We start from the raw sequence: 24,177 nt of genomic DNA, 5'->3' as shown, positions 1-24,177 counted from the left end.
TCGCTTCTTCCAAAGCTGAGTATTAGTTGAGCAATGTTCATAAAGCATTTTAGGATGAAAAGGGATTTCAGAAAAAAAGAAGAAAAAAAATACGATCAAAGAGAGCCAAAGCACGTGCTGGCTTTTGGAAAGAACAAGTGTGTGGCCAGGCATCTTTACAGTAAGATGAAAAATGAAAGAAAATCATAATAGCTGATATTTACATAATGGTTAATGTGGTAAGTGCCGTGCCAAGGGCTCTATAGTTATCTCATTTCTTCCTGACAACAACCCTGGGAGGTAGGTACCGTTATCATCCCCATTTTACAACTGAGGAAACCGAGGCAGACAGTGAGTGGCAAAGCGACTTGCCCAGGTTTACATAGCGGGGAAGTGTCTGAAGCTGAATTGGAAGTCTGGTCTTCCCGAGGACAGACTTGGAGCTCTGCCTACTCTGCTACCTGGCTTCCTCCCATAAAATGAGATTAAAAACCAGTAAAACCAGTTGCAAAAGTGGTTTACTTTCATTGGTATGCAACGCAGGATTTCATTCCCCACCTCCACGCCTTTGCCTCATGTGTGAAATACTCTCCCTCCTCAACTTGGTTTTCTTCTGGGCTCTGTTCAAATGGCACTTCCACCAGGAAGTCTTTCCTGCCTGCCCCCATCCCCTTATCTTTTTAGCATTCTCTCCTTTCTCCAATAAAATCGCTACCTGCATCCTCCAAGAGAACACAAGCTCCTTGAAGGCAGGGCCTGTTTTGGCCCCTATTGGTATTGCCCTGATTAGCCCGGTACATAAAAATGAAGCTTGCTGACTGGCAGGACCTAAAGAGGATGCCTCGCATACAACAGATGCTTCATGAATGTTTTTTGACTTGAACTGGGGTGTTACTGTAACTTGTTCCAGTCCAGATTTCTGGGAACCAGGACATTTATTAGACCCTTAATTATCTCCTAATACTCAGTCTAGTCCCTTCGGTATTCATTTTCAGGGGGTCTAAGCACAAACCTCTGAACACAACCTTCCAGAGCTAATTTTTCATCAGCTTGTTGATTTTTTAAAGTGGTATTTTCTGCTCAGATTTTACATTTCACAGAGATACCCACTAATTCTGATGCCTTTTCAACTAATCGAAGCGTTTTCTGCGTTACTGAAAATGGGTCCGAGTGCCAGCCAGCTGGCCACCAGTCCCGTGAGTGCACAGCACGAGAGAACGGCCCAGTTCCTTGGTCCGACTCGGCCGACCTCGGGATCTACAGGAAGGGTGGGCAAAGGCTAAACTAAGCTGAGGGCAAAAAGAGGCCTTGAAAAGGATTAGCAGAGATGCATGGCAGGGAATTCATTTGGAATTTGCTGTTCTGATAGCTCTCTCTGTATTATATCTAGAGTCAGAATTGAGCACATGAGCTTAAGAGGAATCGACGAATTTCTCTTCATGTGCCCGGAGGACAAAAACTAAGAGCTACAAGCCAAGAGGGCTCTGGATTGAGAATCGGGGGCCTGTGTTCCAATACTGGCTCTGCCCTTTATTCCTCAGATGACCTCAGGCAAATCATTTCTACCTTTCTGACCTCGGGGTCCTCTGCTCTAAAAGGAGAGGATTAGACAAGATGACCTTCGAGGTCCCTGCTTCTAGCTCTGATCTATAATCCTAAATTATACTGAGGCAGATTTCAGCTCCAATATGAAGAGGAACTTTCTAATACTTAGGAAAAAGCAAAATGGCACTGGCTCCTGGAATAAGCCGTGGCTTCCTCAGCAGTGACTGGCCCCATATAGGAATGGGGCAGAAGGGATTTCAGTTAAAACAGGTTGGACTAAGTACCTCAGTGGTCCCTTTTGCCTCTGAGATCCTTGGATCTTTTTAACAGGACGTTTGGAACCTTTAGGGCCTCTCAGGATAAATGTGTTCCATCAAAGGGAAGGACTGAAATATGGATATGATACAATCACAGTGCCTTTCTTCCTTGAAGTTATTACTGTTAACGTCATGCTCTCTCCCGAGAAGCTGTATGACAGAGATAGCATCTCCTTCAGCCACATCCTAGCTCACGAACCTGCAGCTCTGAACCGCACTCTACTTTCCCCACAAGCATCTTGTGGGAGGGGTTGGGGGAGCAGTGATGGTCCCAGTTTTCTAGATGGGGAAACCAAGAGGGATCAAGTGGACCCCCTCTCCTTCCTTCATTTCTCCCCCCTCTGTCTCTGTCTCCCTCTCCCTCTGTGTCTCTCTGTGTCTCTGTGTCTCTCTGTGTCTTTCTCTGTCTTTCTCTGTTTCTGTCTTTCTTTTCTCTGTCTCTATCACTCTTTTTTCTGTCTCTTTGTCTGTCTCTTTCTCTCTCTTTCTTCTCTCTCTCTGTCTCTATCACTCTTCTCTCTCTGTCTCTGTCTCTCCCTGTCTCCTTCTCCAACATAACATGCTGCCTCAAGTGTTTTTCATAAAACAAAACATCATTCAAATACTATTACTAGAAGCAATTCCTTATGCTAGGAATGGATAATTCTACCCAAATTTTTTCCAATGAAAGCTGACAGGGGGAATGTAATTTAATACAGAACAAGTCATTATTGGTGAAGTTTCAAAATGGAGAAGAAAATGCAGAAATTGCTGGAGAACTCTATGTAAACAGAAAGAAAGAAAAAAGCCCCCAAAGCCACACTCACTTTAGGAGGGAAGGGAAGGGAAGGGAGAAAATCCATGAATAATGGTGGGTGGGTGGGAATGAGCCAAGTGTACAGGTAACTCTGGCAGAAGTGATGCTGTGGGAAATCCAGACAGCAGGTAAGGGTGTTCTGAGGAACTGGGCTGGGGAAATCTGGGAAGGCTTCTAGAACAGTTAGTACCTGGTTGGGGCCTAGAGGGCTGGAATCACAAGGGCGGGGGGGGGGGGGGGGGCTGCTGTCCAAAGGCAGAGGGCTGCCTGACGAGCCAGAAGAATGGCAAGCAAGTTCCATTTGGTGAGAACCTAGACTATGTGTAGGGGAGCGTGATGGGAAGTTAAAGGCTAGCAAGGTAGGTGTTGGCCCTTATAGCATGGGGCCTTGAATGCCAGGTAAAGGAATCTGCACTTGATCTTAAAAGCAAGGGGGAGCCCCTGAAGGTGTTTGAACAGGTGAGTGACCCAACAAAATGTGTAACTTACGAAGATAATTTGAGTATTTGGCTTAAAGATGGTCTGGAGCAAAGACACACACACAGAGTCTGTGGTTAAATTTCAAGGGGGTGGGGGATGAACTTGGATGGAAAATCTATTTTGATAAAGATAATCTGCTGGATCTTATCTTAAACATTTAAAAACATAACTCTGAGGAGAAGTCCATAAGTTTCCTCCCCAAAGAGTCAGGTTTGAGCAAATCTGCTTTCCATGTCAGCACTTGGGGCTATCTCCAGAAAAGACGCCCCAGGCTGGAAAGAAGAACATGGAGGCACATAGTTTGCAAGGCTGTTGTAGTAGACCGTGTGAGGGGATAGAACCTGAACAAAACTGGTGATCACATGAGTAGAGAAATGACTGAGTTACTATTAAGCGATGACTTCTCACCAAAGCATGCCGCCATCTTGGGTGATCTGGGCCAGTCAATGTTAGCTAATATTTACATAGCACCTACTAGGTGTCAGACACTGTGTAAAGTCAAGTGCTTTACAAACATTTGCTTCTGTGATCCTCATGACAACCCTGCTAGGTAGGTGCTACTATTCCCATTTTATAGCTGAGCAAATTAAGGCAAATGGAGGGTGAGATGACTTGCCCAGGTGTTACACCTAATAAGTATCTGAGGCTATACTTGAAATCAGATCTTCCTGAGCATAGCACTCCTCCATGTTACTGCTTTTTCCCATTTTACAGATAAGGAAACTGAGTCTCAGAGAGAGTAGGTGACCTGCACAAGATCACACATCTAGTTATGTGACAAAGATGGTATTTGAACCCAGGTCTTCTTCACCCCAAGTTCAGCACTCTTTCCATAATTCCAAATTATGTTGGGAGACTTTGTCAGAGATTCAATACGGAATTATAAGACAATAAGGTAATATCTGCAATAATTTACTAAACCATCTGGTAGTACTTTTATGACCTTGATGTTAACCGTATGACCAGGAAGTCAATTATATACTGGGAGGATTTGCTTGGCTAAATGGGTTAACTCAGAAATAATATTTTTCCTGAGGTTGGTTGTTTCACATTAAACAACTCTAGTACCTAGTGTTTGTTTTTCACAAACATTAGCAATTCATTATGAAATCATTAACTATTCTACTGATGCGTTTAGATACAACTACTAGGGAATATAATGATTTCTTAGAAAAGTCCTCAGAGAAGCAGATTTCCAAAGACATTAGTTAAGAAACCTTTCTTTCTCCTAATGAATAACATTGGTTTGGGAGAATTTAAATGGAATGGATTCTGACCACTGAGTTCATTTTCTTCCTGTGTTAAACTCGATTTATTAAAATTGAAATATCATTTAAAAGTACTCATGAAATGTTCAGAGTGTTTACTTGTCCTTTCAACTTTCTCTTTCTTTTTAATATTGCTTCGACTTTATCTTTATCAAGATCAAATAAAGAGCAAGCCAGCCCTTGCTGGGCATAATATGTATTCCCTTATCTCGAATTTCACTCAATTCAGATACTTGTATTTACTTTATTTCTTTTTTGCCTTCAGGAAAATCCAAGTCTCCCTTTTTATTTGGTTAGAAAATGATGAATCTCACCTGCCAAAAAAGGGACAGACAATTCTTGACCAGTGGCTTTGGACAAGTCTCGCCCTGCTAGGGGTCTTCGAATAGGATCAGATGGATTTTAAAATCCCTTCCAACTCCAATGCCTCTGATTAGGAAGTTGCTGGGACATTTTGAAGTAATGTATTTAAAAACTGGCTTTTTAAAAAGAGAGAGACAGAGACAGAGAGAGAAAGAGACAGAGACAGAGAGACAGAGAAAGAGAGAGAGAAGCAGAGAGAGAGAGACAGAGACAGAGAGAGACAGAGAGAGACAGAGACAGAGACAGAGAGAGACAGAGAGAGACAGAGACAGAGAGACAGAGAGAGAGAGACAGAGAGAAAGAGAGAGACAGACAGACAGACAGAGAGACAGACAGAGAGACCCAGAGAGAGAAGAGTCTATTTACTTTCCAAAATATCATCATGTCAAAAAACCAGCTTCTCACCTGTGATCCAAGAACAGAAACTTCCATTCTAAACTATGTCTTGATGCAAATTCTTCACCAGCCTCATCCCTGGTAACAACTTCCTGTAGAAAAGTTAGAAAATGCTGATGTTATAGTAATGATTATAATCATATATATATCATAATATAGATAAAGTATAATTAATAATATCTATAACAATAAGCTTTCATATTTATATGGTGTTCTGGAGTTTAAAAAGCACTTGACTGTGCTTTCATATCTAGGTCTCACAATAGCTCTTGTGAGGGAGGGAGGAAGGAAGGTAGAACATGGACAGGAAAAGAGGAAAACCTGGGTTCAGATCCCAGCTCTACCACTTGCCAGCTGTGTGACCTCGCCCAAGTCACTTTGCTTCTGGGTCTTGAAAGTTGTAAAAGGAAGGGATTGGATGGACTGGTCTTTTAGGCTCTTTCTTAGCCCACTATTCTAACGTGAGAGAACTGTGGCCCAAAGCCACACAGCAGGAAGGAAGGAAGCATTTCCAGCTGGACGTGACCTTTGTGTCAACTAGTCTAAGCTTACCATTTTACAAATATGGAAACTGAGGTCCAGAGAAAGTAAATGAAGTGAAAAGGAGGAGGAGCAGCCGAGGCTCTTGGCGTCAGGCTAATCAGTGGAAAGGCACTGAGCAAGTCACCTTCCCTTGAGGACCCAATTTCCTCATCTGTAAAATGAGCAAGTTGAATGAGACAACTTCCCAAGGTCCTTTCCAGCTCTGAATCCAAATATATTCATACAGACTTTGAAAAAACTCCCCAAATGTGGACGTTACTCACCCAAGCAAGGCCAACCACTCAACAGAATAGCCGGGAACCCAAATCGAATCTGACATCTCGTTTGGCATCATGCATCTTGCTACATTCTGCTATTAATGAGGAAAAACTCTCTTCTAACCAATTTTGACATCTAATCTAGACCTCTCTGCACCTCAGTTTCCCCACTTATTGCATAAGAGTAACTATCCCTGCCATAGTGATCACATGGGATACCTGCGAAAGTGCTTCAAAGACCATCACAACAAACATGTTCTTTTAAATGTTTTTCCTAAAACAACAGGAGGAGACGACACAGTATAGTGGACAGAGTCAGTCTCGAAAGCCGGGAAGGACTGGTTTTAGGTCCTGCCTCTGACGTGTCCTGGCTGTATGAACCTGGGCAAGTCACTGAACCTCTCGATGTCCTAGGTGGCTGGTCAAGATGAAAAGTTACTGAGCAGGTGCCAACTTACATTAAGGGAAGGGAATAATCTTCCAAGCTCTGGGCGACACGCTTCCCGGATTTATTTAAGTGGTCAAATCGTGACCATTAAGTGTAACTATTCGCCTACCTTTAAACTTTGGGGAAATCTCACCAACGTGCCCCCTAGCCCGGGAGCACATTTCAGGCAGTGCTCCCTCCTCTCTTTCTGTACCAGAAGCATTCTCTGAGCTTCCCTTCTCAGACGCTTCACCTGATTCTTCCTCTGTGCCCCAAACGGACTTTAAAGGGCTCAAAGGCCTCAACAAGTTTTCCACCGTCCTCCCACCCTCTTGGATGCCCCACAAAAGAGAGAGAGAGGGAAAGGGCCGAGTGGGCCAGTCCTCCCCGAAGCCTTTGAGCTTCTATGGCAGGATGGCCAAGGAAGGATGGCTCACCTTTAAAAGCTGGGGCGAGCAGAGGCGAACCGTCGCTACCAGACAAAGCGGATCATCCGTGGGGGAACCAAACACCTTGGCAACCGTGGACTCAAAGTCACTGCAGGATGGTATAGGCACTGAAGGAAACAAAAAACCGTGGAGTTCTAATGAGTGGTATTCTTTGCCCACAGTGAGGCTACTCATCTGATGCACATCCTAACACCTGCCCTGACACCGAGGGCTACTCGGCTTCTCCTCTTTAATCTGTACGATAACTCAGAACTCCGGGCTCGCTTTCTGCCCCCTGATACCCAATTTGGGTTTGGGAGACGTTGTGTTACTGCCAGTGTTTCTGACCTGTTGATGGACGGCAAGCAGGCAGGCCGGCTGGCCCCGGGATCAACTGTTTTTCAGCCCCTGTAAAAGACATATGTCTTCCCCCAGAGGCAAGCGCAGCCGTGGAAATGTCTAGATATCTAGGGGTGTCAAGCTATGATTTTCAGAAGCAAGAAAATAAGGCATCGAGTGAGATTACACTTTAATTTCCAAAACAGCACGTCAGCCAACCCCCTCTGTGGCTTTTACAATCTTTGTAGCTTCCAAGAGCCCCGATGTAATTGTTCTCATTCCTTTCAGTTATTCCTTTTTCATTCTCGTAATGAAAAGAGTCTAGGCAGGCTCGGCTTCATGATGCCTGGAGGTGCACTTCGTTGGAGAGTTTATTTGATTTTTACATTTTTATGCTGACCTTCACTGGTGAAAATCTTTCCAGTCAGGTGACTGATTGCAGTACTAATGAGAGAAATGAACTTTAGAAACCTGCTTCATTGTTGGGTGTTCACCACAGACAACAAAAAAAAAGTTTTTTAAAGCGCAAACCACTAGATTTTATTCATTAGTACAAGCCTCAGTTTCCCAAGTCTCGTGTTCCAGATTGGACATCCTGAAGGCACCTGGGCTACCTGGGTACGGGGCCGGGGGGAGCGGGCAAAACTTGTAAGTTCGATTCTACAGATACTTAGGAAGTGGCTACTATGGGCAGGCAGGCACTGTGTGTGGGGGATGAGGCTAAGCAGGTGAAGAAAAGCGTGGCCCCTCCAGATGGAGACATAAAAGAGGTAGCCGTGTCCTCTGCTAGGATCCAAAGGGGATCCAAGGTAAAAGGTCATAAAGGTCAAAAGTGAGGAATTCCTAGACAAAGTACTCAAGGAATCAGAGAGATAAAAGACAGAAAAGAGAGACAGAGAGAGACTGAGAGAATTAGAGAGAAAGAAACAGAGAAAAAGACAGACAGAGAAACAGAGACAGACAGAAAATGGTAGAGACAAAGAAAAAGACAGAGGCAGAGAGACAAAGAGAGAAAAAGACAGACACAAAGAGGGAAAAAAACAAAGCCACAGAGAGAAGAAGAGACAGAAAGGCAAAGGGGAAAAAAGACAGAGAGACAAGGAGAAAAAAAAGACAGAAACAGAGAAAAAATGACAGAGAGACACACAGATAAGAACAGAGAGACAAAGAGAGAGAAAAAGACAGACAGAGAAAGAGACAGAAACAAAGAGAAAAAACAGAGAGACAGAGAGGGAAAAAAAGACAGACAGAAATAGAGAAAAAGACAAAGAAAGAAAAGGCTGAGACAGAGAGAGAGAGACAGAGACTGAGAGACAGAGAGAAAAAGACAGAGACAAAAAAGAGAAAAACAGAACAGAGAAAGAGAGACAAAAAGAGAAACACAGAGACAGAGAAAGAGACAAAGAGAGAAAAAACAGACAGGGAGTAACAGAGAGACAAAGAGAAAGGCAGAGACAGAAGAGAGAAAAAGAGAGAGAAAGAGACAAAGAAAAAGAAAAACAGGACAGAGAGAGACAGAAAGAGATAGAGACAGAGACAAAGAGAGAAGACAGAGACAGAAAGAAATGAAGACAGAAAAAAAGCAGAGACAGAAAGACAGAAATAAAGAGACAGAGACAGAAAAAGAGAGATAAAGAGGGAAAAAGCAAACACAGACAGAGACAAAAAGAGAGACAGAGGCAAAGAGACAAAGACAGAGAAAGGGAAAGAAAAAGACAGAGAGAAAGAGAAAAAAAACAGAGACAGAGAAAGAGAGAAACAGAGAGAAAGAGAGATATACAGAAAAAGAGAGACAGGGAAAAAACAAAGATAAAGACAAAAAGAGAGGGGCAGAGAAACAAACACAGAGACAAAGAGAGAAAAAAACAGAGAAAAAGGCAGAGATACAGAGATTCAGAGACAGAGTGACAAAGAGAGAAAAAAAGAGAGACAAAGACACAAAGAGGAAAAAAACCAACAGAAAGAGAGAAAAATATACAGAAAGACAGAGAGAAAAAAACAGAGATAAAAGGAGAGACAGAGAAAGACAAAGAGAAAGGCACACACAAAGAGACAAAGAGACAGAGAAAGAGAGACAAAGATAGAAAAAGACAGAGAGACAAAAAGAAAAAGACAGAGACAGAAGAAGCAAAGAGACAGAGAGAAAAGATGGAGAAAGGGAGACAGACAAAAAACAGAGAGAGAGAAAAAGAGAGGAAAAAACAGAGACAGAGAGACAAAGAGAGAGGAGAAGACAGAGACAGAGAGGCAAAGAAAGAGAAAAAACAGAACAGAAAAAGAGAGACAGAGACAGAGAGAAAAAGACAGAGACAAAGAGAGACAAAGAGACAAAGAAAAAAACAGAAAGAGGGATAAAAATAAAGACAAAGGCCAAGACAGAGACAGAGAGATACTGAGAGACAAAGAGAGACAGACAAAGAAAAAGATAGAGACAGAAAGACAGAAAAAGACAGAGAAAGAGAGACAAAGACAGAGAGAGAAATAGAGGCAGAGAGAAGGAAAAAAGAGGCAGAGATAGAAAAACAACAGAGAAAAAGATAAGAAAGAGAGACAAAGACAAAGAGACAGAGAGAGAAAAAGAGAGAGACAGAGAGAAAAAGACAGAGACAGAAAAAAAGACAGAGAGACGGAAAAAGACACAGTGGCAGAGAGAAAAAGACAGAGAAAGAGAGACAAAGACAAAGATAGAGATAAAAAGAGAGACAGAGAAACAAAGAAAAAGAGAGATGAAAACAGAGACAAAGGCCAAGACAGAGACAGAGAGACACTGAGAGACAAAGAGACAGACAAAGAAAAAGATAGAGACAGGGAGACAGAAAAAGACAGAGAAAGAGAGACAAAGATAAACACAGAGACAGGAAAAAAAGACAGAGACAGAGATAGACAAAAACAGAGAAAAAGATAAAGAGACAGAAAAAACAAAGACAGACAAAGACAGACAGCAAAAGAGAGAAAAAGACAGAGAAAGAGAGACAAAGACAAAGAGACAGAGACAGAAAAAGAGATACATAGAGAAAAAGACAGAGACAGACAGAACAAAAAGACAGAAAAAGAGAAAAAGAGAGACAGAAAAAAAGATAGTGACACAGAGAACAAGACAGGGAGAGACAAAGACAAAGAGACAGATATAGGAAAAAGACAGAGGCAGAAAAAAAGACAGAGAGAAAAAGACAGAGACAGTGGCAGAGAGAAAACGACAGAGAAAGAGAGACAAAGACAAAGGGACAGAGAAAAAGAAAAAAAGACAGACAGAAAAAAAAGAGACAGAGAAAAAGACAGACAGAAAAAAAGAGAGAGAAAAAGACAGAGAAAGAGAGCCAAAGATGAGAGAGAGACAAAGAGATAGGGAAAAAGCAGAGAAAGACAGGAAAAAAGACAGACAGAGAGACAGAAAAAATAGAGACAGTGGCAGAGAGAAAAAGACAGAGGAAGAGAGACAAAGACAAAGAGACAGAGATGTGTTTTTTTTTTTCAAAAGAGAGAGACAGAGAAAAAGACAAAGAGACAGAAAAAGACAGAGACAAAGAAAAAGACAGAGACAAAGAAAAAGACAGAGAAACAGAAAAAAGACAGCGGCAGAGAGAAAAAGACAGAGTCAGAGAGAAAAAAAGACAGACAGAGAAAAAGACAGAGACAGAAATAGAAAAAAAGACAGAGACAGAGAGAAAAAGACAGAGACAGAGAAAAGCCAGGGACAGAAAAAGACAGAGACAATGACAACAGTGAGAAAAAGATGGAGACAGAGAAAAAAAGAAAAAAAGAGTGACAAAGAGAGGAAAAGACACAGAAAGAAAGACAGAGAAAAAGAGAGGGGAAAAGACACAGAGAGAGACAATGAGAAAGAAAAAGAGCATGAGTTCATTTTAAGCTGTGGACAACAATCAGGGAAGGTTTCATGAACGACATGTCACCAGAGCATAGTTGTGAAAGAGAGGGAAGCCCAGGAGGCAGAAGGGTTATGGATGTTTCAGAAACCAGGGCCCATCTACTCATATCCAGAAATAGGAGGCGGAAGAACACCTAAAATTTCTATTTGCCTGGAATGGAGACCACCTGAGATGAGGCTGGAGAAGCAAGCAGGAACTAGACTGTGGACCTTGAATGCTGGGTTAAAGGAGTTTGCATTTCATGCTACAAGTGATAGGCCCCTGCATGGCTTGAGAGATGTGGAGTTGGAGCAATGTAGGTGGGTACTGTTTCTAGTTCTATTTGATTCTGAGTCAATCATTTACCAGCTCTGATCCTCAATTTCCTCACCTGTAAAATGAGGAGGCTGGAAGAAGCACAGTGAATGGGACCCTACAGCTCTAAAATGGCATACAACGAGTTTAAGACTTTTTAAAAGAGGGAGACGTATCTGAAGAAGATTATTTTGGCAGTGATTGGAGAAGGGCGAGAGTAGAGTTGGGAGAGCCTGTTAGAAGGAGACTATTAGAAAAGTGTGAGTACAAAGCAATGAGGGTCACAGCCATGTGGATGGAGGATCTGAAACAAGGGGATGTCAGCCTAAGTGAAGAGGAGAGGATCTTCTTCAACCTGGATGTAGAGGCCTTCCCAACTACTTGGATGTGGGGATAAAGGTAAAGAAAATTCAAAGATGACTCCCATGTTTTGAGGATGGTGGTACCATCAGTAGAAATAGAAAAGTTGGGAAGGAAGACATGGGGGAGAGACACCGAGTTTAATTTGGGAGGTGGTAAGTGGGACAGGCCAGTGGGACAACTAGGTAGGGATGTCTAACAGGGAGCTGGAAATGTGGGACTGGGGGTAAGAAGAGACATCTGAGATAGCGATCAAGGAAATTATAAGCTTAAGAGTGGCAACAAGGCATGAGAATGAAGGAGATATAAGCAAGAAAAGGAATGGACACAGAAAAAAAGAGGGGTGAAGCTTTGTGGTCTATTTCCATTAAGGGGATCAGAGAAGGACTATTAACCAGGAAAGGAGACTGAGGAGGGGGAAGCATCCAATAGGCAGCGGTATGCTGCAGTAGGCTAATACTGACTTGGGGGAACCAATTGTTAAACTGGTCAGAAGAGCTGGGTGAGCATTAACAACTCAGATTTTAATAAATATCACAAGTCAGAGCTTATCCATTGTTTAGTTTATTATCTGGACTTAAGAAAGTGATAAGGAAATGGGGATCATGCAGATTAAATGTCCAATTTTTTTGGACAGGTAGCTGTTGTTGAATGGCTGCTAGCGTACCCCTGCAGATCGGTTAAGTAAAGGGGAGAAACCGGAGAGCAGCGGATGGCAGGATGACGTGATTGGTAGAAAGACTGTAAGAATCAGATTTGAGGACTATGGTAAATCTCAGAGGATCCAACATCCTAATATTGTGTGGGAAGAGTCAGCCCAAGAGGAGATGGGATGTGCTCAAGAATGAACTTTTAAGACCACAAGCAGAAATAATTCACTGGAGGTCCCAGGACAGGAGCCATCTGTGAAGTATATTGTAGAAGGGAACCCTGTGCATGCCCGGGTTCTCCCGGTCAGCCTTAAGGGAGGGTTCTTCCAACTTGGAATTTATTTGACTTTTGTGGTACTCCTGCCCTGCTTTCATTGAGTCCTCCCAATGAGCTCAAATGAAAAAAAAATGTATATGAAGTACCCTGTTCATGTTTAGGTGATAACACAGTGGACAAATTAAGAAGATTCAACTTCATGAGTTCAAATCTGGCCTCAGCCACTCACTGCTGTGTGAATCTGAGCAAGTCATTAACCCCATTTGCCTCATCTGTAAAATAAGCTAGAGAAAGCAATGGCAAACCACTGGTATCTTTGCCAAGAAAACCCCAAATGGCATCGCCAAAAGTCAGCTCAAATGACTGAATAACAACAAACTTCAAGATGCAATATGCATGTGAGTTGGCACTCTTGCTCTTAATTATTTGAAGATAAGGAAACATTCAGGTCACATCTGAATGTCTTCAATGAGTTCAAGTTCTCAGACCTTCAACTAGATCAAAGCTTACCGAGGTTCCGTGAGCCTTGGCTCTACCCCTCGGTAGCTGTGTGACTTTGGATGTCACTTTACCTCTCTGAGGATTTTAGTTTCTTCCTATTCCAATGAGGAAATTAGTCTGAATCTAAGGTTCTTAATCTGGAATCCATTTTTAATATATTTTACTTACTGTCTTAAATATTAACTGGTTTCCTATGTATTATATTTTATGCATTTAAAAGCATGATTTGGAAAAGGAGCAACAGATTTTTCTGGATTACAAAAGGGGGCCAGGGCACAAAGAAAGGGAAAGACCCCTGGCTTTAGAGTGACACTAAGGTCCTTTCCAGCTCCATTGTTCCCAATTCAATATCCTAGGTGCTAAAAGAGGTAAGATCATTGAGAAGATTAAGACAGCTAGCAGTGTTACAGAAAGGTAAAAGAAAATTAGAACCGAGGAATGGGAATTGAATCTGACAATTAAAGTAAATTACATAGTCGCTGCAAAAGCTATTTCAAGAGAAGTTGGCGCAGAAAAGGCTGAGCAGGGAATGAGGGACTAGAGGAAGCAAGTATGGAGAAAAGGCCAGAAAAGAGGCAAGTTCATGCAGTTTCCTCCCTGACTAGCAGTCACCTTTTACATCCTATCCCACAGAAATTAATTCAGAATTGACCTCTCTTGAGAAAGCATTCTGTTCTGATCCTGCTTATCATCATTCTCTTGGGCAATTGGTTCATCGTATCATAAAAAGAGTGCTCCCTCCCGCTTCCTTCTGTCAAACAGGGGTTCTAAAAATGGGTCATTGCAGCGAGCATCTTGGGAAGGAACTCCCCAAGTGACAGTCTTAGGTGTGATCTAGTGATGTCATCACTGGCTGCAACCAAACTGGCTCCGGTCAGAGAGACTTGGTACCAGGTTGCCCACAGAGCGTGGCCTTTTTCTAGCTAACTCAGAGAGACCATCTGTGGTTGAAACCTCTGTCAGTGGAGGGACCACACATACTTTGCAGTCATAACAAAAACTAGCATTGATAGAGTGACTCGGAGTTTCCTAACCATTTTCTCCACAACAGTCTTATGAATTCAGTTGTGCAAATATCACTGGCACCATTTCCCAGGTGAAGAAACTGAGACACAAAAAAATGAAGCGATTTGTTCAGGTCATATAACTCCTAAGTCTCTTAACAATGAATTGATGCAACTGCTTTAGAAAGTAACAATCAAAGTTACAAAGGCGCTTATATACCATGGCCCAGCCTTCCCATTTCTGGGCTTCTATCCTAAGGAAGTTAATGACAGGAAGAAAGCAAGCACCCTTCGGTACACAGTCATGACAACACAAATTATGTGCTCGGTAACTAGTAACTAGCTAAGGAAGCTATGGTACATAAATGGAATGGGATATCACTGGGCCATAAGAAAGGGCAAATATGAAGAGCACAGAGAGAAATACTGGACGACATATAATGAGATATTACGTGCTAAAAACTGAAGAACCAAAAGAAGACTAGAGACACTATGTACAAGGAAGGTAATATCAGAGAGCAGTAAAACTCCTGGTTAGCACAATGCTCAATGTGAGCTCTTCCTTGTGAAAATAAGTACCCATGGAGTTGTGTGCATATATGTGATTATATATGCTATGCATTTATATATAATTTATATTTAATAAATTTCATGAAATTTATTAATTTATATGGAAATAATATGTACATAAATATATCCTATAAATATGTCTATAGTAGAGATACAGCTATTTCTGCCATATACATATTTTAAATGTATCACGTGGGGCTTGATTCCAGATCTTCTAACTTCCAATTCAGAGTTCTTTTTCTACATTATTCACCATTTCTCATTTGCTACCATCCCCTGGTTTAGAGACTGCTTTGTGATTTTCTCTAGTTGCTTAATTATCTAATGTTTTGCCAAACCATTTTGGGAGACAGCTTCTAAGCTTGTGCTTTTCATTACTTTGGTGACCTCTCTGCTTATTACGAACAAATCTGAGAACAGTTAAATGCTATACTGGACTTTCTTGGATATAATAAGAGAGAGAGAGTTAAGAAAAGAGAGAAGCTGACAGAGACTAGCCAAAGAAGATACTTCGTGGATGAGGTGAGATCTGGGAACGGTTCAGAAGGTTGGAGTCAAGACGCAGGGAGGGAAAGGAGGATAAGCTATTTAAGGCAGAGGGAACAGCATGAAGAGAAGGAGGAAAGGTTTCACAAGAACTCTAACAGTCCTCGTAATCATGCTATAGTCAGTGGGGGGCTGCCCAGGCTGAAAACAACAAAAGGAGCTGAACACTCAACTGGTCAAGTAAATGGCCTTTTTCTCGCCTGACCCGACTCCCCCCAGCCCTGCCCTAACAGGAGCAAATCAAAGAGACGGGAAGAGCTTCGAGACGAGTGCTAGGAGTGAACTTAGTTCGGAAAATGAATCAAAGATAGACTGCAAGTACAGTCAGTTGGATTATGCTCGGGGTAGTTTTAAAAAAGGATTCGGACCATTTGCTCCTTCCAGACTGATGCCGTTTCTTCAGCAGTGCCCAAGCTAAGTGCTTTCTGACACTTGGTATCCTACGGGGGAACTGTGAAAGTATGTTAGTCGGGGCAAGGCAACTGTAGCATTTCCAGTGAGAAGAAAAATTTCCAAAGTGTGACAATTCTCTTCCTTTATTCCTGAAGTGTACAGGTGGGCGTTTTGTTCATGGGGCCAATCCATCTTTACCTCTCAGGATCTGCTGGGATGGAAGCTCCAATATAAACTGAAACATCCTATAGAAATGAGAGCTGCTATTATCGTCATTATTACTGCTATTGCTAATAATAAGTCTGAATAGAGGAAGATGAGTCATCTCTTTAAAATACCCATATGAAATGGAAGAGGGAGACAGGTGGCGTTATTCTATTATCTATGAATGAAGAAGCTGAAGGACCCAGCCTGAGATTTTCCAAAGATCAGAGGCAAATTTGGAAATGGAATTGCAGGCCCACGGAGCACACGCTAGCTAGATATATCACCTCCGCCAATCTATGGCTAAGTGGCACCTGTGTAATCCTGGCACCACGATTTACTTGGTATCTGAGTGACGCGATTCAGAAATTTCTATGTGCCCACATATTTAACTTTTCATAAGTGGATATTTTTATCATTCCAACCAGATTGTAAATGGCTCAAAGGGAAAAACCCTACATTTAATTTCTCTTTGCTTTGCAAAAGATGCTCAATACTTATGTTTTTTAAAAATTGGTCTTTTTTTTTTAACTTTATGATTATATCCAGAAGGGGAGGCAGAAGACATGGATTTTCTTGGCTCTGTCACTTGCTAGTCATATAACAGAAGGCAATTCATTTTACCTCAGTTTGCTCTTCTGTAAAAGGAAAGGGACAACCAGGTGGCACAATGGTTAGAGCAATGACCCTGGAGTGGGGAGGACCTGAGTTCAAATTCCATCTCAGACTCTAGACACTCACCAGCTGTTTGACTTTGGGCAAGTGACACCCTAGATTATTCCCCCAAAAAAATATAAGGGAGAGACATCAGGAAAGGCCTCAAATGGCATTTGAACCAAAGTTTTAAAGGAGACCTGGTGGGAAGGAAAGGGTGCGTTCCAGACATGGGGGGCTATTTGTACAAAGCCATGGGGATGGGAGGTGATACAGGATAAGATAGTACCCCTGTACTCTGCCTTTGTCAAACCATACAGGATGCTACATTTTAGAAAAGATCCTGACAAGCTGGACAGCCTCCTAATGTGGGCAACCAGGAAAGTAAAGAATTGGGAAACCATGTCATATGAGAAGAGCTTGGAGAAACAGGGGCAAGAATGAAAATCATGATACCTACCCTCATGAATTTAAAGGACAGTCACTTGAAAGCGAGTAGTTGGCTCTGTTTGTGCTCAGGAGACAAAATTAAGAGCAGTGAGTTAGGCAGATTTGGGCTCACAGAAAATATTCCTAACAAGTAGGGCTGTCCCAAGGACAAGGCAGGAGGTAGTGAGTTTCCCATCACTGCAGATCTTCAAGTGGAAGCTGGATGACTACTTATTGAGAACCTTGCATTAGTGATTCCTGTCAAGGCAGGAGAGGCTAAGTGACTTTTGTGTCCCTTTCCGAGTTTAAGCCTTTGTGATGTGAATGAATTCCTGCTATTTCCTTGCGGCTAGGGTTTGTTTTATAATATCTTCTCCTGGAAGGACTAAGTTTCTGGAAGGACACGTGACTTGTACAACAAGCCATTTATTAACTTTAGGTTTATGGATTCCTGGGCCCCATGGAATAGATCTAAGGAAGGAGCTTGGTGGTAACAAAGGGACAGGTGCAAGTTTTCTAGTTACTGTGGTGTACCCTTGACATTCAGAATGGTAACCCAATGCCAACTACTGCATATAATGAGTAAGAGATGACCTTTCCATAATATGATGAGAAATCATGAGGGAGGGAGGGAAGAAGGAAAGGAGAAGGTAGGGGGGAGACGGGATGAGAGAGAAGAGGGGGGAAGAGGAGGAAGAGAGAAAACAAGGGAAAGGAAGAGAGAAAAAGAAGGGAAAATGGAAGAAGAAAAAGCATTTATTAAGTGCTTACTATGTACAGGCGCTGTGCTAAGCACTGGAGTTTCAGACGGAAGCATGCATACTCTGCAACAAAATTCAAAATGAATACATAATGTGAAAATTAAAGATTATACCATTAAAAATAGAAAGAAGTAAATCATATGCCTTCCACAGCTCTGGGTAGAAGATGTATTCTCAAGCAAATAAAGGATAGAGGCAATTACAAAGATGAAATATTTTGATTATATGAACTTGGAAAACTTTTACACAAACAAAAGTTACATATCTAGGATAGGAAGGAAAGCAATTAAATGGGAAAAGTCTTTGAATCAAATTTCCCAGATCAGAGTTTGGCATCTTAGAGATAAAGACAATTAGGAAAAACACCTAAGACCAAAAATCAATCACCAATAGATAAGTGGTCAAAGAACAAGAACACTTCCCAAAAGAAGAATAACAAATTAATAATTATAGATGAGGCATTTCTCCAAATCATTAATAATGAGAGAAAAACAAATCAAAATGACCCCAAGGTTTCCCCTCATTCTCTGCAAATTGGCAAGATGACAAAATATGGGAATTCTCAATGTATTGAGAACTTCAGAAGACTTTTAAAGGCTTTGGTCCTTCCTAAAATGGCGCCTTTGAAGGAGGCATCATCAATGGCAAGTAAAGGACCCCAGAGCAGAGATTTTTATAGTTGGGTAGTTGGTGATCAAGGAAAAGAAAGATTGCAGAGACCACTGGATAAAGTCAACTTGTAAATGAGGAGAAACGTGGCCAGGATCTTTTCCAAAATGGTAGTCTTAGGGAAGGAGAGGAGAAGTCCAAGGTAGAGGTTTCTCAGGGTGCCATCTTGCATTGCAGAATAAGGAGGTAGCAGAGTTGTTAATGAGGTAAAGTAGGAGTTGTATCCTGTGAATCATTGACGAGAAAAAAGGACCCCAGGTTGGATGTTTCTTAGGATGGCAATGAAACAGTTGAAGAAAATGAGGATTCTAGAAACCTGGCGTAAGGGGAAGCATTCCTAGAGTCATTTCCAAAATGGAGGTCCCAGTGAAGGAGACATTAATAAAGAGAGGAGGACCCCAAGGAGGAAATTTCTCCACTTGTCAAGGGACCAGTTGAGAAAGGGGAGGATTGCAAAGAAAATTTAGGTGAAAGTTAAGTGATATTCAGTCTGATGGAGAAACACGAAAAATATTTCCATTAAAATCAGGTGTTAATAGGAATGTCCATTCTCAACACTCCCGAACACAATTTTAGGTATTTTAGCCAGGAGGCACCAAAAAAGGAATAAATATTGGGAATCAAAATAAATGATCTAGATTTACAGTTGACACAACTGTATACCTAAAACATCTAACATGGTCAACCTCCCCCAAATTAGTGGATCTAATAGATGATGATTAATCCATAAAATCACCTGCATTTTAATATACCTCAACCAAAAATCAGAAGATACTGATGTAAATGGAAAGAACCTTTTCGATAATGACCAAATATAGAAAATGTTTGAATGCTGACATTTCAAGACATATAAGAGACTTACAATGACAGCTGCAAAATGACTGGAACAGAAACAGAGAAAGAAGTGCTTCAACACAAACTTTAAAGAAACTTTGGTTTTTAAAGTTCTTCCTAAACCTGTACTTTCCTACCTTCTGAGTCTTTTTACACCTTCCTATCAGTCTGCATATTCTCTGACCCAGTGACCTTGATCTCCGTGTTGCTCCTTGAAAGCTACATCTCCCAACTGAGCATTTTCATTGGCTGCTCCCCCATACCTGGAATAGTCTCCCTCCTTGCTTCCCCAGCTTCCTTTAAGTCCCATTTTCTAAAAGAAGCCTCTTCTAATCCCTCTTAATCTTAGTCCCTTCCCTCTCAAGTTACCTTCTCTGTGTATGTTGTTTGTACGTAGGTTTTTGCATGTTGTCTTTCCCATTAGACTATTAGGTCTTTGGGAAAGGATTTTTGTGTGTTTATTTTGTGGTTTGTCATCGTTTTACCTCTCTTTGTATCTTCTCAGCTCTTAAGACGGTGCCTGGCACATAAAAGGAGCTGAACAGATGTTAAATGACCGACTAACGATATTACTTTCACTCATTAGAATTGGGAAAAAAAAAAACATTTTTTTTCCAAAGGTGATAAAGTCCATTGCTGATGGGACTATAGGCAAATAGCCAATGGACTGAAAATTTTGGAGTTTCTGACACTCAATATGGAATCGGGCACAGAACTTATCATATGTTTTGACCCAATGACTCCACTGCTAACATTCTTATCCACCAAAACATCATAAGGGAGGAGGGGGAAGGGCTTAGCTATAGATAAATTCACATAATTACTTTTTCTAAGATCAAAAAATTAGAAATAACTTATCTAACAACTAGAGAATAGTAGAATAGTTTGTGGTTATATATACATAGATATAGAATTAGAAAAGGGGTTCTTCACCTTTGTTATTCTGGGGAACCCTTCTAAGAATCAGATCTTTAAATTGCAAAAATAAAATATATAGGATTACAAAGGAAGCTAATTATAAATAAATACAACTGTCAAAATATTTTTCTCATCTAAGTTCATGAAGGTCAGCTAGGTGGTACAGTGGATAGACTCCCAGGCCTGGAGTTACAAAGCTCCTCATACACTTACTGGCTTACAACACAGAAGTATGAAAAATACAAGGACATAAAAACAGATTCACATTAAGGGGATGCAAAATAACATTAGCAAAAGCAGATCACTTGTTTATAAAAAGCAGATTACATGTAAAGATAACATTTTTTAAGGAGAAGAAGAAAAAAAAAGGATACTTGAATAAAAGGTGGCAGCGCTTGGTAGCTGGCTGGCAGGTATTCTGAACAAGGGCCTCTTGTTTCCTTCCCAATCGATTCTTTCAGTTTTTCTTCGTTGAAGGCTAGGGGGCCGAAGTAGGCTTTTTCCCCTTTGCCTTACGTATATCTGGTAGCACGCTTTTTGTTAGTGGTTAGTATGCTTACAGTAAAAGTGTGTAAAAGCAATAGACTAACCTAATACATCTTTTTAATAGGCCAACTAATTCTAAATTTCCATGCAAATTCTAAGCTTTAGCTTAAGACCTTTATCCCTTTTGGAATCCAGATCCTACTTCAAAGAGCCACACTCCAGATTCTACTGCAAAAGGCCACACTTTAAACTGTTGGCAGTCACTGCATTTCAGTGCACATGAGGAATCTGAGAGCAGGTTGGGCTAGCTGAAAGAAGGGAAAGCCCAGAAGGACCCTGCTAGGGAGGAAGAGAAGGGATCATCAGTGGGGATGAAACTTGCATATGTCCCCCTTTGATCCTAAAAGTCTACAGATTCAGAGTGAAAGCAAGTATGATATTAATGGAAATGCGGATAGATGGGGACATGACTAAGAAGAGTTAATCCGACTGGGCTCCGGTTGAAGACTGTTTGGCTGTTCCATTACCATTAGGTTGAGCCAATAACTCATGAATGGTTGTGGCTCACGTGAGATACCTCAGCAAGCATGAATGATCCCAGTGGCACCAGTGGGCCGGCTTCTACAGCCATCGGTGACAAATGCCATGATTAACACAAGAGTCCTCTATCCTGATCCAGAAGGATGGAGTTTAAACTCAGAACCCAGTGATTTGTAGTCACTGTTATTTCCCAAGTACTAAGTCAGCCGGAGTACACTTGACAGGTAATTTGCAAGAGGTCTGAACTGGTTAATCCATCTTCCAGAGGGTGGGCTGAAAACCCTGAGAGGAACTCAGACCAGAAAAGACTGGCTGATGAGAAAAATCCATATTTCAAAACAATTTGCCACTAAAAGCCCTATAATAACCAGAGGTAGAATCAGACCTAAAACAAAAACTGGCTCATTTGGTACACTGCCAGTAGAAGGAGACAGAGGTTCCTTTCTCTTTGTGGCCAAGAAAAGTATTTACTGTTTTTACAAGACACCAGTGGCGGCAAGCTAACTGTCATTGATGGCTTGCCCAGTGCTCTGAAACCAGACTGTGGCGTAAACACTGCCACCAGGGCAGTGGACCAAGGCCCGGCTTGCTGCTTAACAAGGTTGGGAAGGGCACACCCTGGCCCGCCTGGGGAATGGAAGAACTCTAGCAATGGGACAGTGGGATTCCATGAGGGACATTCGGACATTTCCCTAGATAGTGTGCCATTAGCTCCAATGCAGTTCTTCCTGATGTCGGCCAGCATCTGAAAGCAGGACTAGCCTCTCTGTACTGCTACTATGGAGGGGGAAATGTGGGTGACCATGGGAGATCGGGTATGTACTGGTTGTGTCCTAGGGGTGTGAACTGACCTATTTCCTGCTGAGACATGCAATAACCACACTCTAAGAAGTGTGTATTGAATCTGAGAGGGTCTCTGAGAGCAGGGGGGTGGAAAGAGGCCCAAGGGGAAACAAAACTGTGTCTGCACAGGAGCCATGAGGGCCAGGTCTCGGTGAAGGGATGAATTGTCTTTAGAAAAAGGGAACTTACCATGAGAAAGGTATTTAAAATTCACAAAAAATTTCACAAATTCATAAACCACAGGCTCATTGGGGTTCATCCTTCTTCTTGCTAAATGACAGGAAAACTCAATTTGTTTTTCTGTTGAAAAAAAATACATAAATATATATATAAAACAAGTTTACTTTTCAGTCTTGACAAGTCCTATCTGCTTGTTTCCAAAATAGGCAGATACTCTCTGAGCTAACCTAGGAGGTTCTTGCTGTTTGAGTGTACTCTCGGTCTCCTCGTCTATAAAATGGGGGCATTGTCTGCTCCATTGATTCACTGGGCTGTTGGGAAAAGACTTTGTAAACTGGAAAGCACCATGTGAACATGGGAGAGATTATTCTTCATGATCATTAACTGACCTCATCATCAAGAGATTTATGGGGCATTAATTACCTAAATCACTGAGGAAGTAAGTGGGGAGGAGGGTAAGAACAGGAAAATCAATATATAATGGAATCATCAAGATTTAGTGCTGGAAAAAACCTGGAGATCATCTAGTTCCTATCCATTCGTAAGCTCCAACAAAGTGAAATAACTTTCCTAAGATGTCAGAGGAAGTGGCAGAATGGGGAGCAAAGGCTTGTTGATTTCCACACCACTGCTCTTTCTATTACATCACCTTTTTATATGAAAACTAATATCTAAGATGGATGACGATGGCAGAGTGATGAAAAGCCAACATGGGGGAGTCTGGGCTTGGAATCGGGAAAACCCCAGTCCAAAATCCACCTCCAGTGATAAGACACTGGGTAAGACATTTCCCCCAAATGTGTGCCTCAAGCAGCTTCTTAGGATTTCCCTACTAAGTTACAGATGGGTGACGGTGGAAGATGTTTTCACAGAGGGAGCTAATTAATTCTAGAGCTCAGAAATCCCAGCTCCTTATATCTACCTATGTAGCAATCAAAATCATAATTGTAACTAACCACAGCGCATTTCCAGTTATTGATCCCAAAACCTTAGAATAGCTTCGGGTATCTAGTGCTCTAGATTCCCGTGAGAATGGAAGGTTCACCAAATCTTGCCCTTTCTCCCTTTACAACATCTCTCCCACCTAATCTCTTCTCTCTTTGTATTTGTCTCCCCGGCACCTAGAAACAGTGCCTGGCATATAGTAGGCACTTAAGAAATGCTTGTTGATTGATTAATTGAACAGCTGGTGCTTCCCTGGCAGCAACTTTACTTGCAACCACCCAAGAGTGACCTTCACGCCCCAAGATGAGCTTGGCACTGGGCCTCCATGGCCAGCAAGCAATGTCCCTGAGGAAAAAGGGCCCTCCTGAAAAGCCACACTCACACTCCCAAGTGCAAAGGGGAGCACCTTTAATGTTCCTCCTCATCCCTTCTTCTTTTCTTTCTTTCTCTCTCGTTAACCTTTTTCCTACTTCCCCACTTATGTTTTAGGCCAGCCAGCGGGTCCCCTCGTCATCCCTTAGCTCCCAGAATGGCACACTCAGGATCCAAAACTTGGTTGCCTTTTGTTTTAAGTGGAGTTTTAGCTGGTGACGCTCTCTCTGGGTTCAGAACAAAATCCTTTTTGGTTGATATAGATTGGTTTCAAATTTGGTATTATGACACCTTGGCCTTCCCCAATTCCCCCTTCCATCTTGGATTTCTTATTTTCCCCACTTCTCTAAGACCACAAAGCATTCTATTAATCCCTTAGAAACTTTCACAATATTCCCATAAACTACTTCTGAGCGGTTCTAACCCTCACCCCTTAGGACTGACATAACAGTGTTAGGAGCTGATGCTCTAATGCCAGTATTTTGATCAATGTGACATGAGCTCACTATGGGTATTGGCTCTCGCTGCTTTTTTATTTCTCTCTGACTGCTACTTTCCCCTTCAAATCAAAGCACTTACCATTCAGAAAATCAGTAGAGACAGGGCTTGGCAGGATTGTCTGTGGAGAGAGTACCTTGAAGATTTCCGCGCGCTCTTGCTCAGGGAGAAGGGTTAATATATTCTGGCGCACCAGCTCTGACTAATATAAAAGAAAATTCTGT

General features: G+C 41.8%; 1 protein-coding gene across 1 annotated transcript in view; it reads right to left on the bottom strand.

The window, feature by feature from the left end:
* The window catches only part of PASD1 (PAS domain containing repressor 1), an 82,153-nt gene that overhangs the window by 37,348 nt on the left and 20,628 nt on the right, over positions 1–24,177 (bottom strand). The window contains exons 6-9 of the mRNA XM_031944578.1: positions 24,035–24,155; positions 22,148–22,258; positions 6,809–6,927; positions 5,154–5,236 (exon numbers count right to left, since the gene is read on the bottom strand). Coding sequence (XP_031800438.1) covers positions 5,154–5,236; positions 6,809–6,927; positions 22,148–22,258; positions 24,035–24,155 — 434 coding nt within the window. The remainder of the gene's footprint in view (positions 1–5,153; positions 5,237–6,808; positions 6,928–22,147; positions 22,259–24,034; positions 24,156–24,177) is intronic.

This window comes from Sarcophilus harrisii, chromosome X (genome assembly GCF_902635505.1).
Source record: "Sarcophilus harrisii chromosome X, mSarHar1.11, whole genome shotgun sequence".
In the NCBI taxonomy this organism is placed as follows: Eukaryota; Metazoa; Chordata; class Mammalia; order Dasyuromorphia; family Dasyuridae; genus Sarcophilus; species Sarcophilus harrisii.
This window is presented reverse-complemented; position numbering and strand designations above follow the sequence as displayed.